A 15,843-nucleotide genomic window follows, 5' to 3' on the forward strand; every position below is an offset into this window, starting at 1 on the left:
TCTCTTATTGGCGATGGTCACTGCTTAATACTTGTGTGGCGCAAATGTTACTTATCACGTTCATCAACGTTCAAGATTATGAAAGAATTGACAGAGCCAATACTGAGACATTTGTTTCCCCGGCTCTCCAGTGAACCTAACAGCTATGAATGCGGGAGAGAACCTATCAGCAACAAATGCGAGAAACAGTCTGTGATTGGAGGAGCAGTGTGAAAGTGTGGTCATGCTGCATTCTCCCTCTCGCCCTCCTGCGCAGGCACCGGCACCCTAAAGGAGTTCAGGGGTTAAGATGGTGGACCGGGCCAGGAAGGCCACGAGGAGCAACAGTCATAGCAGCAGCGCCCGACTGGGACAGGCAGTGTCTGACAGGGCAGAGGGAGGAAATCCGTCTTGGCACCTTCACAGCTATTCCTTCCCAGCAGTAAAATGTCTAAACCTCGCGGGTCTGGGTGGGGAATAAGTGAGTCTGTGTGAGTGTGAAAGCGAGAAGGCTAAGACTGGTAGTGAGCCAGAAACACACACACCTTCCCCTCCTCCAACCCCCCCACCACCCCAAAAACCTACCCACAGAGCAATTTGGGAGAGTAGAAAAACCCAGGTTGAAAGGCAACCCGCTTCTGACCCCCACTTTTGTATGAATTCCGCCGAGGCCAGCGCAGAGTGTGTTCCACCAAAGGTGAACACAACGTCAGTGTTAGTTAAAACCAACTCCTTCGCTGTTTCCAGGACTGTCACTGACCTCATCTCCTCTGGGGATCTCCCTCCTACAGCTTCCAACCTGATAGTTGCCCAACCTCGGACGGCCCGCTTCTATCTCCTACCCAAAATCCACAAACAGAACTGCCCCGGTAGACCGATCGTCTCAGCTTGCTCCTGCCCCACAGAACTCATTTCTCGTTATCTTGACTCCCTTCTCTCTCCCCTTGTCCAGTCCCTTCCCACCTACATCCGTGATTCCTCTGACACCTTACGTCACATCAACAATTTCCAGTTCCCTGGCCCCTACCGCTTCCTCTTCACCATGGACGTCCAATCCCTCTACACCTCCATCCCCCACCAGGATGGTCTGAGGGCCCTTAGCTTCTTCCTCGAACAGAGGCCCGAACAATCCCCATCCACCACTACTCTCCTCCGTCTGGCTGAACTTGTTCTCACGCTGAACAATTTCTCCTTCAACTCCTCTCACTTCCTCCAAATAAAAGGTGTGGCTATGGGTACCCGCATGGGCCCCAGCTATGCCTGTCTCTTTATGGGGTATGTGGAACATTCCTTGTTGCAGTCCTACTCCGGCCCCCTTCCACAACTCTTTCTCCGGTACATCGATGATTACTTTGGTGCTGCTTCATGCTCTCGTCAGGACTTGGAAAAATTTATTAATTTTGCTTCCAATCTCCACCCCTCCATCATTTTCACGTGGTCCATCTCTGACACTTCCCTTCCCTTCCTTGACCTCTCTGTCTCAATCTCTGGTGATAGACTGTCCACCAATATCCATTACAAACCCACCGACACCCACAGCTATCTCGACTACAGCTCCTCACACCCCACTTCCTGTAAGGACTCCATCCCATTCTCTCAGTTACAGGGCCCTCAACCGTGTCCGGCCCATCTCCCGCGCATCCGCCCTCACTCCTTCTCCTCCCTCCCAGAAACATGATAGGGTCCCCCTTGTCCTCACTTATCACCCCACCAGCCTCCGCATTCAAAGGATCATCCTCCGCCATTTCCGCCAACTCCAGCATGATGCCACTACCAAACACATCTTCCCTTCACCCCCCTTATCGGCATTCCGTAGGGATCGCTCCCTCCGGGACACCCTGGTCCACTCCTCCATCACCCCCTACTCCTCAACCCCCTCCTATGGCACAACCCCTTGCCCACGCAAAAGATGCAACACCTGCCCCTTCACTTCCTCCTTTCAAGTGAAGCAGCATTTCACTTGCATTTCCCCCAACTTAGTCTACTGCATTCGTTGCTCCCAATGTGGTCTCCTCTACATTGGAGAGACCAAACGTAAACTGGGCGACCGCTTTGCAGAACACCTGCGGTCTGTCCGCAAGAATGACCCAAACCTCCCTGTTGCTTGCCATTTTAACACTCCACCCTGCTCTCTTGCCCACATGTCTGTCCTTGGCTTGCTGCATTGTTCCAGTGAAGCCCAACGCAAACTGGAGGAACAACACCTCATCTTCCGACTAGGGACTTTACAGCCTTCCGGACTGAATATTGAATTCAACAACTTTAGGTCGTGAGTCCCCTCCCCCATCCCCACCCCCTTTCTGTTTCCCCCTTCTTTTTTTTCCCAATAAATTATAAAGATTTTCCTTTTCCCACCTATTTCCATTATATAAAAAAAACCCACTAGAGCTATACCTTGAGTGCCCTACCATCCATTCTTAATTAGCACATTCGTTTAGATAATATCACCAACTTTAACTTTAACACCTATGTGTTCTATTGTACTATTGTTGTTGACATCTTTTGATGATCTGCTTCTATCACTGCTTGTTTGTCGCTACAACCACACCAACCCCCTCCACCTCTCTGTCTCTCTATCTCTCCGCCCCCCACACACACACCTTAAACCAGCTTATATTTCAGCTCTTTCCTGGACTCGAACTCAAGTTCTGTCGAAGGGTCATGAGGACTCGAAACGTCAACTCTTTTCTTCTCCGCCGATGCTGCCAGACCTGCTGAGTTTTTCCAGGTAATTCTGTTTTTGTTTTGGATTTCCAGCATCCGCAGTTTTTTTGTTTTTATCCTTCGCTCAGCCCCAGTCCCCACTATTTCCCTGGTGACCAGAATTTGGGGCCTAGTTTGTCTCTCTTGTTCTGCATTTTAAGCATAAAGGCAAAAAAAGAGGTTCTATTGGTTAGCTGTGCTCTTGGCGATTCTTAATTGACATTTTTATTAATTACTCTCATTTTTAAATGATCCATTTATTGCTTAATTTGACATTGTTTTTTTTTTAAATTAATGTTTAATGTTGTGCTAAACCTTATCTTTCTGAAATTTGCTCATCGGCCCCTTTGAGTGAAAAAAAATTGAAATCTGAGCCATCACGCCAAAAAGTTGGACAATCCTGCATTCGAGCAACTTTCCCGCCTGCCTCAAACCTGCTCACTATGTTTTTTTATTGTGTTCGATGGCTCTGCAGATGACGGTTTTGTCTGCCTCGATTTCTCCAGCAGATGTTGTCTTGCCTGTTTGCTGTGGCAAGATGGCGGGGGTGTCGGGGAGCAGAGGTCTTGATATTAGCCTCGCAGCATTACAGAGGCAGGATCCGTACATCTTTCATATTATGGATGTGGCCAGTCAAGTAGCGCTATACACCTTCAGTCAAAGAGATAACGAATGGGTGAGTTTAGTGCGAGGAAAGGCGAGTTTGGGGAATTTCGGTAACGCATTGAAGCGACATCGCCGCCGCTGCTGCTGGAGGGAGGTAAAAGGACAGGTTGTTGCCTTTGGATTTGGCATTACTTCGAAAGCTGTTCATGGACTTTATATGTCAAATTGTGTTTGTCTTATCCTGTTGCTAAACCTGACAACAAACGTTCGGGTCACTCTTTAAAAGATGTATATTCAAGGATGTGAGACCTTTGTAGACTATTCTTGGGACGTTCAACTCTCACAGACCTTCTAACAAAACAAATAAATGAATATAAAATTGTTGACAAACAGCGATGCAACAAAATTAGGCAGAGACTCGAAAAAATGTGGTCTGACATGACCTCAATATATTCGAAGGCGTATCTGGAACTGTGATGCCTGGGATGTTAATGGCCTAGAAAATGTGATATAAAAATGATGCTAAAATAGAACTTAGAGAATTCGGGCCTACAATTTTCAAATATTAATGATCTTTTGTATTGTCTTCATAAGCTTTTGGTTTGGCCTCTTGCAGGATGGTTTTCAAGATTGAATGGAATCTAACTAGCATACAGTCATATAAATTGTAATTTCTGGTGTATTTTATTAAAATATTACATTTTCTGCGCCTCCCAACTTATAAAACGTACATTAGTGTTTTTTGAGTAACAATGTTTCTGCTGTAGCGTTTTTACAGAACAGAGCCCCCACCCTCCCCAAGCAGTGAAAAAAATCAGAATTTAGTATTTTTCTAAATCTCCAATTGTTGAAGTAGATGCCACTTGCCACTATTGTAGAACCTTGTTACTTGTCCATAAGAAGAGCAAAATGCAACCTAAGAGTGAACCCCGAATCATTGTATAAATGAGATACACCTTGCAAGATTTCTCTTTCACTCCCCTGCGGCTCCTTCAAATGTTTGAGGGCCATCCCATTCAAACCATGCTATATATTAGCCAAATTTTTGTTAGAAGGGTGTTTGTTTTTGTCAATGATAGTTGATAGAGCTTTTTAAAATAGTTGACTGAAATTCTGATAATTACTTTTATTCCAACAGCATGTGTATGTTGTGCAATTAAATAACTTTATCTAAAGATAAAACAGTGGTAATGACTAAGTTAGTATGTAGGTGAAAATGTCAAGTGTCTGAATTGCACTTCTTTTCCAGACCTTGTACTTGTGCTGGGGTGCGGTTGCTAGGCTGTTTTGCATTACTTTAGATGTGTAATTTACACACAAAGTAAAACTGTAATATAATGCAAAATAAATCGGACGTGCGAATTAACCTCCATATTGAATCTTTTTCAGTTTGTTTTGTTAATCCTTCCTGAAGTGACAGTATTGGGACTTTCTCCATTTCAGGCACACTGTTAGCTTCAAGGGATTTGGGTTCCGATAGTTTTTCTCAGTTTAAAAAAAAAACCCCTGACTGCACCAGTTTGACGTTTTAGCTATTTCATAGACCGACCACCTGAAGTAAAATTGTTAATTAGTGTCAAATTTAGGACAAGTTTTGCACAGTAAGTCTATGTCCTACTAATTTACTGCACTCTTTCCATGAAGAACTCTTGTAGTCAGTAGATGAGAAGTCTTTCATTCCATTGGTCTGGGCTTGATTTGAACCCAGCCAGTTCCTTGTTGTTTCTATCAACATATGGTATTTTAGTTTCTTAAAGGAAATTCTTTTAGCTCACATTTTATTCATGGCAATTAAAGTCACATGAACATTTCACACAGTCTGTTTCGGTGCAAGCATTAAGAGAGAACACGTTTGTATTTATGTAGCCCTGGGATATTGGTTGTGAAACATTTTGCAATGTTGAAGTGCATCACTGTTATGTCAAGCACACAGTCAATTTGCACAAAACATGACCACAGAAAGATCAAATGGATAGATAACCAGATAGATTATTTTGGTGTTTGTTGATGACATATTAGGTACTTTTCATTTACATAAAAGTACATCAGAGTAATATTAGTAACAAGTGTTACGGATAGGGGAGGGAGGCAAAACTGAAACCCTTTATTTTTCTCGCTGCCTGTCTGTAAGCAGAGGTATTTAACTTTTGAAATAGGCTGTGGCATGTTTCCCCAAATCCCCTTTTGTGAGATCAATTTTTTTTAAGTGACTCACAGCAAACTCACTTTAGGGTTAAATCAGAAGTAAAGTTTATTCATACATTCAAACCCGGGGAATGGCCACAACTTTATACACACACAGGCACACAATAAGAAGATAGGAAAGAGGAGATTTTACAACAATGAATAACTTAAAAGAAAAAGCAGCACAGATGTGGATATCAGGTCACATGATTGCCAGAATCCAGAAAGTCAGAGTCCAGTGAGTGTTCTTTCATAGAGGAGCTACAGTTCAGCTAGATCAAGCAAGATTTCGCAGAATTCCTTTAAAGTTGATGGGGACACAGCAAGATGAGGTTAGTATACTGAGACTTGGTCTGCTCGGTAGGTGGTGGCAGGAATCTTGCAGAGAAATAGGGTTCGGGGAGGCTTAGACCTGATGCAGACTGTTGGTCAGCCTGGAATCCTGCTTTGATGTTTGCAGACTGAAGTTTAAACGGCAGATTGAGTTGCGAGTCTGGAAATATATTATTAAAACTTTCCAAAGGCCAGAAGCTTAGGGTATGGATTTGGAGCTGACAACACATTCAAGGACTTTTGGAAAGGAGAGGGAAGTTGGAGACCTGTATGGTAGTTTGCAAGGATGGTGGAGTCAATGGTTTTTTTAAAGGAGAGGGGCCATGACAGCAGATTTAAAGGAGGGAGGGACAACACCTGAAGAGAGAGACATGTTTATGATATCAACTGACAAGGGACCAGAAGGTGAAGTTAAGTTGTCAGTTCAGTAGGAATAGGATCAAAGGAACAGGAGATGGATCGCGTGCACAAGATCAGGTCAAAGAGGGCATGAGGGGAGAGCATCAGATGATAAGAAATAGGAGCAGGAGGAGGGCATTCAGACCATCGAGCCTGCTCCACCATTCACTGAGATCATGACTGATCTGACTGTGCCCTTGATTCCCTTGTCATTCAAAAATCTGCCTAACTCAGCCTTGAATATATTCAATGACCCAGCCTCCACTGCTTGGAAGAGAATTCCAAAGACTAATAACCCTTTGAGAGAAAAAATTACTTCTCATCTCCATCTTAAATGGGTGATTCCTTTTCTTTAAACTGTGTTCCCTAGTTCTAGATTCTCCAACATGAGGAAACATCCTCTCAACATCTACCATTTTAAGCCCTTTCAGAATTTTATATGTTTCAATAGGATCACCTCTCACTCTTCTAAACTCCAGTGCATATAGACCCAATCTGCACAACCTCATCTCAGGAATCAACCCAGTGAAGCTTGTTTGAACTGCTTCCAATGCAAGTATATCCTTCCATAAGTAAGGAGACCAAAACTGTGCACAATACTCTACATGTAGTCTCGCCACTTCCCTGTACAATTATAGCAAGACTTCCATATTTTAAACTTCATCCCCCTTGCAATAAAGGCCAACATTCCATTGACCTTGCTAATTACTTGCTGTACCTGCATGCTAATGATTTATGATTCGTATACAAGTACACCTAGATCCTTCTGTACTGCAGCATTCTACAGTCTCTCTCCACTTAAATAATATTTTGCTTTCCTATTCTTCCTGCCAAAGTGCACAACCTCATTTTTCCACATTATATGTCATCTGCCAAATATTTGCCCATTTACTTAACCTATATGTATCTGTTTCCATCCTTTGTGTTCTGCTCACAACTTGCTTTCCTACCTATCTTTGTATCTTCAGCAAATTTGGCCACAGTACAGTCAGTTTCTTCATCCAGGTCATTAATATCGGATCCCTGTGGCGCTTTACTAGTTACAGTTCGTCAACCTGAAAATGAGCCATTTTTCCCAACTATGTTTCCTATTCATTAGACAATCTTCCATCCATGCTAATATTCACCCCCAAAACCATGAGCTCTTAGCTTGTGGCACCTTATCAAATGCCTCTTGGAAATCAAAATACATTTTATCTACTTGTTCCCCTTTTATCCACCCTGCTTGTTACATCCTCAAATAACTCTAATAAATTTGCTAAACACAATTTCCCTTTCCAAAATCATGTTGACTCTTGTTATGTTTAATTTCATAATTTGTATGCTTTAGGAATAAAACTTTTAGGTTGGGATTGCAGTTTCAACAAAAAGATAATGGAAACACCAGATTGAGAAACTGATAAACAACCCTGAAGTAAACGCAATTCGAACAGACACGGGGTAACTATTGTTGAAAAGGGAAGTTTTATTGTGTTGCTGGAATGGTGGTAAAAGATATTCACACAGGATTATAGTGGCAACTTTGGTTATAATGGGAGGAGCCAGTTTGTTTGAAAACATTTTGGAAAATGCTTCAAAGTTGGAGTGTAAACTGGGGATGTAGCACTTATTCATGTCAGTTTCCCAGATCAAAGAAGCTAAAAGCAAATTTTAGACACTGGGTTTTTTGACGGAGTCAGGAAGCTTAGTAAGAGGGCTATTTTTTGCGTTAGAAAGATCAATTAAATTAAAGGGTTTTAAAAATTCTTTCAAAAAATGTGGGTGTCATTGGCTAGGTCAGTATTTATTGCCCATCCATAATTTTCCTTGAGAAGATGGTGGTGAGCTGCTGTCTTGAACAGCTGCAGTCCATATGATGTAGGTACAACCATAGTGCTGTGAGGGAGGGAGTTCCAGTATTTTGCCCCAGCAAAGTGAAGGAACGGTGATATATTTCTGAGTGAGGATGGTGTGTGGCTTGCAGGAGAGATTCCAAATAGTGGCTTTCCCATGCATCACTATTCTTGTCCTTCTAAGTGGTCATGGATTTGGAAGGTACTGTCTAAAGAGCTTTGATGAATTCCTGCAGTGCATTTTGTAAATGGTACACACTGCTGCCACTGTGCATCGGTGGTGGAGGGATTGAATGTTTGTGAACGGGATGCCAGTCAAGTGGGCTGCTTTGTCCTGGATGGTGTCGAGCTTCTGAGTGTTGTTGGTGCTGTACTCATCCAGGCAGGTGGGGAGTATTCCATTACACTCCTGACTTGTGCCTTGTAGGTGGTGGAAAGGCTTTGGGGAGTCAGGAGGTGAGTTACTCTCCACAGGATTCCTAGTCTCTGACCTCTTGTAGCTACAGTATTTATATGGCTAGTCCAGTTAGTTTCTGGTCAGTGGTAACCCTCAGGATGTTGATAGTGGGGGATGCCTGGCACTTGTGTGACACGAATGTTACTTGCCACTTAACAGCCCAAGCCTGGATATTGTCCAGGTCTTTCTGCGTTTGGATATGGACTGCTTCAGTGTCTGAGGAGTCGCAAATGGTGCTGAACATTGTGTAGTCATCAGTGAACATCCCCACTTCTGGCCTTGTGATGGAAGGAAAGTCATTGAAGCAGCTGAAGATGGTTGGACCTAGGACACTACCCTGAGGAACTCCTGCAGTGATACCTTAGAACTGAGGTGATTGACCTCCAACAACCACAACCATCTTTCTTTGTGCTAAGTATGACTCCAACCAATGGAGAGTTTTCCCCCTGAATCCCATTGACTCCAGTTTTGCTCAATCTCCTTGATGCCCCACTTGGTCCAATGCTGCTTTGATGTCAAGGGCAGTCAATGTCACCTCACCTTTGGAGTTGGGCTCTTTTGTCCATGTTTGTACAAAGGCTGTAATGAGGTCAGGAGCTGAATGATCCTGGTGGAACCCAAACTGAGTGCTATTGAGCAGGTTATTTCCTAAGCAAGTGCCCCTTGATAGCACTGTTGTTTTAAAGATAAAATGTAATGAGTTTAAATCTCTATCTGGGACATCCTAGGTGTGACATTGCCATGGGGATAGGTTGTATGGAACTACCCTTTTGTGTGGGGCTTGTCTGAGTGTTTTTCTGATAGAAACAAGCAGAGTCAGCTTGGAAGGTTGTGAGAAAGCTGCCAGCAGAGAGATATTGGAAGGCTGTAAGAAGGGAGTTGTGTATCTGGCAGCAGTTAGAACTTGGGGATGTTCTCATCTGGAGTCATTAAGCAGGAATTGAGAGTGGAGTCCATGCTCAGAATGAAAAGTCCATGTCCATGAGGTAGTAAAATTTTCAGATCTGCCTGGTAAGACCAGTGAAAGAGATTGGCAGAGAGAACGGGTTCTGGAAGTGTTAAGACAAGGAAACTGAGAAGAATTAAATTGAATTCCTAACAGCTGTGGTACACCTTGGCTTCATACCAAGAAATGTGAAAGAACCCTCAAGATCCTGTAATATATGGGTCAGGGTGGGTGATGGTGCTCTTGGATGCAATTAAAAACAGAAAGGAAAGTTGTTAAGATTTTCAGAGCATATATGAAATATATTAAGTTAGTGTGTGCTTTGTTTAATTCTTGTGCAGTAAAAATTTTTGTATAAAACGTGAAATCTTGTGGTATAATTTCTTTCAGTTAATAACTGAGTACAAGTTTATTTTTAAAAATTAATGGTCTCCCTCGAGCTCATAACACTAAGGGGCCAGTGCTCACCGGTGCTGCATTTTTTCCATTTAATACTTGTAGAAGTTTTTACCGTCTTATATCTTACTTGTTTTCTCTCATTCTCCAATTTCTCCCTCTATTTTTTTCGTTATTCTTTGCTGGTTTCTAAAATTTTCCCAATCTCACGGCCTACCATTCATCTTTGCAACATTGTGCATCCTTTCTTTAAATTTAATACTATCCTTAACTTTGTTAGCTACAGATGGTGCATCCTTCTGGTGCATCATTCTCGCAGAGTCTTTCTCAGTGGGCTATATCTTTGAGAGTTATGAAATATCTCCTTAAATGTCTGCTGCTGCTTCTCTACCATCTTACTTTTTAACCTATTTCCCCAGTCCTCTTTAGCCACCTCTGGCCTTACACTCTTATAGTTGCCTTTATTTAATTTAAGAGTCTAATTGCAGACTTACATTTTTCACTCTTGCCTAGAGAACCTTTTACATTTATTAATCTTGTCTCATTATACATTACCAGGTCTAAAATAACCTTTTCCCTGGTTGGTTCCAGAATATATTGTTCTAAGAAACTGTCCTGAATACATTCCAAGGAATCATCCTCTAAGATACATTTAAGGAGATATTTCATAACTCTCAACAAAGATGTAGGGTCTTTCTTCCTCAATGGACTATGAGAAGTGTGCACCATCCATGGCTAACGAATTTAAGGATGGTATCAAATTTAAAGCAAGGATGTTCAAGGTTAATTAGATTCATCCAATCTATACGCATATTAAAATCTCCCACAATTATTGCGGTACCTTTCTTAGAATTGTTTGTTGATTTACACTCTGTCTTACAGTGTAGCTACTGTCGAGGAGCTAATAAACTACCCCTACTAGTGTCTTTTTTCCTTTGCTATTTCTTACCTCCACCAATTGACACTACGTTTTGATCCTCTGAGCCAAGATAATTTACTACTCTCACCCTTGATTAACAGAGTGATCCCACCTCCTTTTCCCTTCTACATGTCTTCCAAATGTCAAATACCCTTGAATATTCAGGTCCCAGCCATAGTCACTTTACAACATATCTCTGTAATGACTATCATATCATACAGTAACTTTCCATTTGCGCTATCAGTTCTTTCATCTTGTTATGAATGCTGTGTGCATTCAGATAAAAGAGCCTTTAATTAGGTCTTATTGACCATTTTTCCCAACTCTGACATTACTTGCTGACACATTCTTCTGTTTGTACTCTCTGCCTCTTCCTATCACACTCTGGTTATCGTTAACTCCATTGCTACCCTACACTATTGCTTTGTTCTTTCTCTTTAACTTTCTAAATCTCCCCCATGTGAACCCTCCATGCCACCCCTAACTATTTAGTTTCAAGCTCTTTCTACAACCCTCATTTTATGATTCAACAGTACACTAGTCCCAGTGCAGATCAGGTGAAGACCCTCCCAATGGTACAGCCCCATCTTTCCCAGTACTGGTGCCAGTGTCCCATCAATCGAAACCCATTTCTCCCACACCAACCTTTGAGCCACGCATTCAACTCTCTGAATTTATTCATCCTACACCAATTTGCTTGTGGCTCAGGTAGTAATCCAACATTATAACCTTTATGGTTCTTTTTCATTTAATTCCTAGCTGTTCATACTCCCTCAGCAGAACCTCTTTCTTAGTTGATACTCACGTGGACCATGACAAGTGGATCCTTCCCCTTTCATGCCAAGTTCCTCTCCAGCCCTGAGGCAGGCAACACAGCCTTCGGACTTGTACTCTTGGCTGCAAAGAAGTGTCGATTCCCTATGATAACTACATTCCTTTGTACTCCTCCTTCCTCCCCCACCACCACCACCACCACCACCACCAAATGGTTCCCTGCAATGTGTTCAGTTTGCTCATCGTCTCTGCAGCTCCTGCTCTCATCTACACAGGTTGCAAGAGCATTAAACCTCATGGACAAGTGCAAGGGCTCAGGCTCCTGAATTGCTACTTTTGGATTCCCATACCTGCCTCTCTTACAGTCACACACGCCACTCGCTGACCAGGAACCAAATCTGAAGTATCTTGTTGAAGGGATGTGACTGTTTCCTGGAACAAAGTGTCCAAGTAATTTTCCCCTTCCCCGCTGTATCACATTGGCTGAAGCTTGGACTCAGAGCTGAAGTTCTTCGAGCTGCAGACACTTACTGTAGATGTGTTTGCCATGGCTCACACAGGTATCCACAAACTCCCACATGCTTTAGCTGCTCTGCCATCTTCATTTCGTTTGTATTTAACTGATTAGGTTTCACATTTAAAATATCAACCAATGATTATCTGTAGTTAAATTAGGGAATTTAACTGCTTACGCTATAAATTTAACATAATACTTGTATCTTTTTTTAATTTGTTCAAGCGATATAGGTGTTGTTGGCTAGACCAGCATTTATTGCCCATCTCTAATTGCCCTTTGTAGTTACACCACGTGGTAGGCGGTAGCATAGAAGTATTGTCACTGGATTAGTAATCTAGAGACCGAGGGTAATGCTCTGGGGACCTGGGTTCAAATTCCACCATGACAGATGGTGAAATTTGAATTCAATAAAATCTGGAATTAGAAGTCTGATGACCGTGAAACCATTGTCGATTGATGTAAAAACCCATCTGGTTCAATAATTTCCTTACTTGGTCTGGCCTACATGTGACTCTAGATCCACAGCAATGTGGTTGACTCTTAAATGGCCTAGCAAGCCACTCAGTCCTACCAAACCTATCTCCCTAAGACAAAAACAGAATTACCTGGAAAAACTCAGCAGGTCTGGCAGCATCGGCGGAGAAGAAAAGAGTTGACGTTTCGAGTCCTCATGACCCTTCAACAGGTCATGAGGACTCGAAACGTCAACTCTTTTATTCTCCGCCGATGCTGCCAGACCTGCTGAGTTTTTCCAGGTAATTCTGTTTTTGTTTTGGATTTCCAGCATCCGCAGTTTTTTGTTTTTATCTCCATAAGTACTGGTTTAAACTACTGCCCTAGTTTAGGGGGTGGGGGGGAAGAAAACTAAAAACTCAACAATTACCTATCTTCACACCTACTTAATACCTCTGGGCTTTAGCCCTCCAGTCTCTCTGACTCCGGCTTCCTCTCTTGCACTTTTCCGATTTGTAAAAGGCCAGAACAACAACACCTGCCTCACTGCACCAGATTCCCTCACTTACCAAATTGTCATTTCGTAGTACTTGAGTATTGCTGAAAAAAAGAGACATGTCAAAGATTTTCGTTGTGCGCTCATCAAGATACTTTTCAAGAATACCAATACCACCACCTGGGAGTTCCCCTCCAAGCCACTCACCATCCTGACCTGGAAATATATCACTATTCCTTCAACATCGCTCAGTTAAAACAAGGAGAACTATGTTGTTGTTTTGCAGCAATACTCACCACATTCCTGGATTTATGCATTCTATCTCCAGCTGCACCTTTGTGCAACTTATTTTGGCATCCGTTGAATCTCCTGCATTTATGCTAGCTCAGATTCAGGTGAGTCAGTCACTGCTGGCTAAGGAACCAGTTCTATCTAGTTATGCAGGTGCCTATAAGCAGGAACCTTGTCAATCACTGACCAAAACTGAAAGAAATTAGAATTTACTTTTACAGCTTCGTTAATGTTTTTTATTCAGTGATGGGATATGGGTATGGCTAGGTAGGCCAGCATTAATTGCCCATCTCATAGTGCAGTTAGGGAGGGAGTTCTAGGGTTTTAACTGAGCGATGTTGAAGGAATAGTGATATATTTCCAGGTCAGGATGGTGAGTGGCTTGGAGGGGAACTCCCAGGTGGTGGTGTTCCCATGTGTATACTGCCTTTGTCCTTCTAGATGGTAGTGGCCGTGGGTTTGGAAGGTGCTGGCTAAGGAGGCTTGGTGAGTTCTTGCAGTGCATTTTGTAGCTGATACACATTGCTGCCACTGTGCAGTCGTGGTGGAGGGAGTGAATGTTTGTGTATGTGATGTCAGTCAAGCGGGGGCCACTTTGTCCTGGGTGGTGTCGAGCTTCTTGAGTGTTGTGGGATCTACACTCTTCCAGGTAAGTGGAGAGTATTCCATCACACTCCTGACTTGTGCCTTGTAGATTTTTTAAAACGTTTCTATAACTTATTGCTTTACTATGAGACCCAATATACAGAGGTCATCAGTACAGCAGAAGCCATGAGCCTGGAAGCAAATTTGCAATCCAGCCCATCTGTACTCAATTTCTTGCAAACACTTAATCCATTCCTCTAGTCTTCTCTCCAATTTTGAGGGGTGATCTTGCCAATAGGAGACATGTTCCATGTGAGCCCAGCCTGCGTCACAACATAACTCTAGACTGTAACACAGAATGCTAATCCTCTCAAAAGGATAGCATTTCCATACTTGTCATAAAAGTCAGGACCAGTTTTGTGGTGAGTTTGACGAACGCTCTGACCAGACATGGAAAGCAAACCCTTGGCCAAAGTTACCATCTCCACGGCGGCCCGTTTACCCTTCAGGAAAACAAAACTATGGTGGACAGGCTTTGGGCAGTCAGGAGGTGAGTTACTCGCCACAGAAATACTAGCAAGTTTGATAGTAGAAGAGTGAGGCCCTGTAGAGCTTGATGTGTAGAGCTTGATAAATGGTTAAGCCAGTTTTGCACCAGAGTTATTTAGTTGTATGCCCTGCTTATTTGAAGGAGCAGAGATGAGAATCATTTTAAGGGAATGGGAAGTTTGGAGACAGTAAAAGTATGGCATGAGTGACTGCATCTTAAGTAAATTTGAGGAAATAGCTGCGCAGAGAAAAGTAAGAGAATCAGAAGCTTGCATTTGGAATTGGAAAGTACAGTTTTAAGCAAGTTGTTTGGGGAGTGGGGAGTGTTTTTTTAATGTTAGATGCTGAAGGAATGTTGCTCCTAGAGGCCCATGGTATGATCTTGGCCTACTCCTCCTCTTCATCTGCATGTTGCCCTTGGAAACATTATAATGAAGATTTGGGGTCAATTTCCATCTGTCTGCAGATGATACTGAACTCCAGACCTTTTCAAGACCTCTTGATAGCCCCACTGTGACATTCAATTTTGGATGAGCTCAGTTTCCTCCAACTAAATATTGGGAAGAGCTTTTGGTCCTATCACATATTCTTGATTCTTGCTGCTAACCTCCCCTCCACCACCAGCCACTGACTGAACCAGATTCTTCCCGACCTTAGCGTCCTAACTGACCCCATGCTGAGATTCTGACCCCATATCTTCTCCAAACATCCCATCCCACTCTACTTCCTCTAAGGATATTATTCTATTCTCTCAGTTTCCGTGGCATCTGTTCTGATGATGCCACCTTTTATATCAATACTTCCCATATGTTTTTCTTTTTTTTTCAACTGCGGATTCACCTCCACCGTGGTTTACAGTGTCCTCGACCGTGCCTATCTTATTTCTCAGACTTCTGCTCTTGCCCCTCCCCCTCCCTCCCAAACAATGATACCACCTTGTCCTTATCTTCTATCCCATCAGCCTTTCATCCTCCATTATTTCTGCCAGCTCCACCATGATGCTACATCCAAACACACAATCCCTCATCTTTCAGTATACTAAAAGTTACTCCTTCTGTGACACCCTGGGTCACTTTGTAATCACTTCTTTCTTTTCCCACCTCACCTTTCTGTGCAAATACAATACCTGCCCTTTTAGTTACTCCCTTTTCACCATCAAGGGCTGCAAATACTCCATCAAGATAAAAGAGCAATTTATTTTTAAAAGTTTCAACTTTGTTAGCGGTGAATACATTATACTATGTGGTCTCTTCAACACTGGGAGATCAAATGCAGACTGGATGATCACTTAGTGGAACATCTGTGTTCAATTGGCAAGCATGACCCTGAGCTTCCAGTTACTTGTCATTTTAAATCTTTGCCCCAACCCACTGTGAACTCTGTCCTCCGTCCCCTGCATACTGTTTGAATGAAACTCAACAGAT

General features: G+C 42.8%; 1 protein-coding gene across 3 annotated transcripts in view; it reads left to right on the plus strand.

Annotated features, from left to right (window-relative positions):
* The first annotated feature begins 308 nt into the window (after positions 1-308).
* The window catches only part of dcp1b (decapping mRNA 1B), a 100,780-nt gene continuing 85,245 nt past the window's right edge, over positions 309-15,843 (plus strand). Inside the window, exons 1-2 of one of the 3 annotated variants that reach the window (XM_041215800.1) lie at positions 309-460; positions 3,189-3,358. In XM_041215800.1, coding sequence (XP_041071734.1) covers positions 427-460; positions 3,189-3,358 — 204 coding nt within the window. In that variant the 5' untranslated portion in view covers positions 309-426. Of the gene's footprint in view, positions 461-3,188; positions 3,359-15,843 lie in introns of those variants that run through there. The other 2 variants (XM_041215797.1, XM_041215801.1) reach the window with 2 other exon arrangements.

The sequence above is a fragment of the Carcharodon carcharias genome, chromosome 21 (assembly GCF_017639515.1).
Source record: "Carcharodon carcharias isolate sCarCar2 chromosome 21, sCarCar2.pri, whole genome shotgun sequence".
Lineage (NCBI taxonomy): Eukaryota > Metazoa > Chordata > Chondrichthyes > Lamniformes > Lamnidae > Carcharodon > Carcharodon carcharias.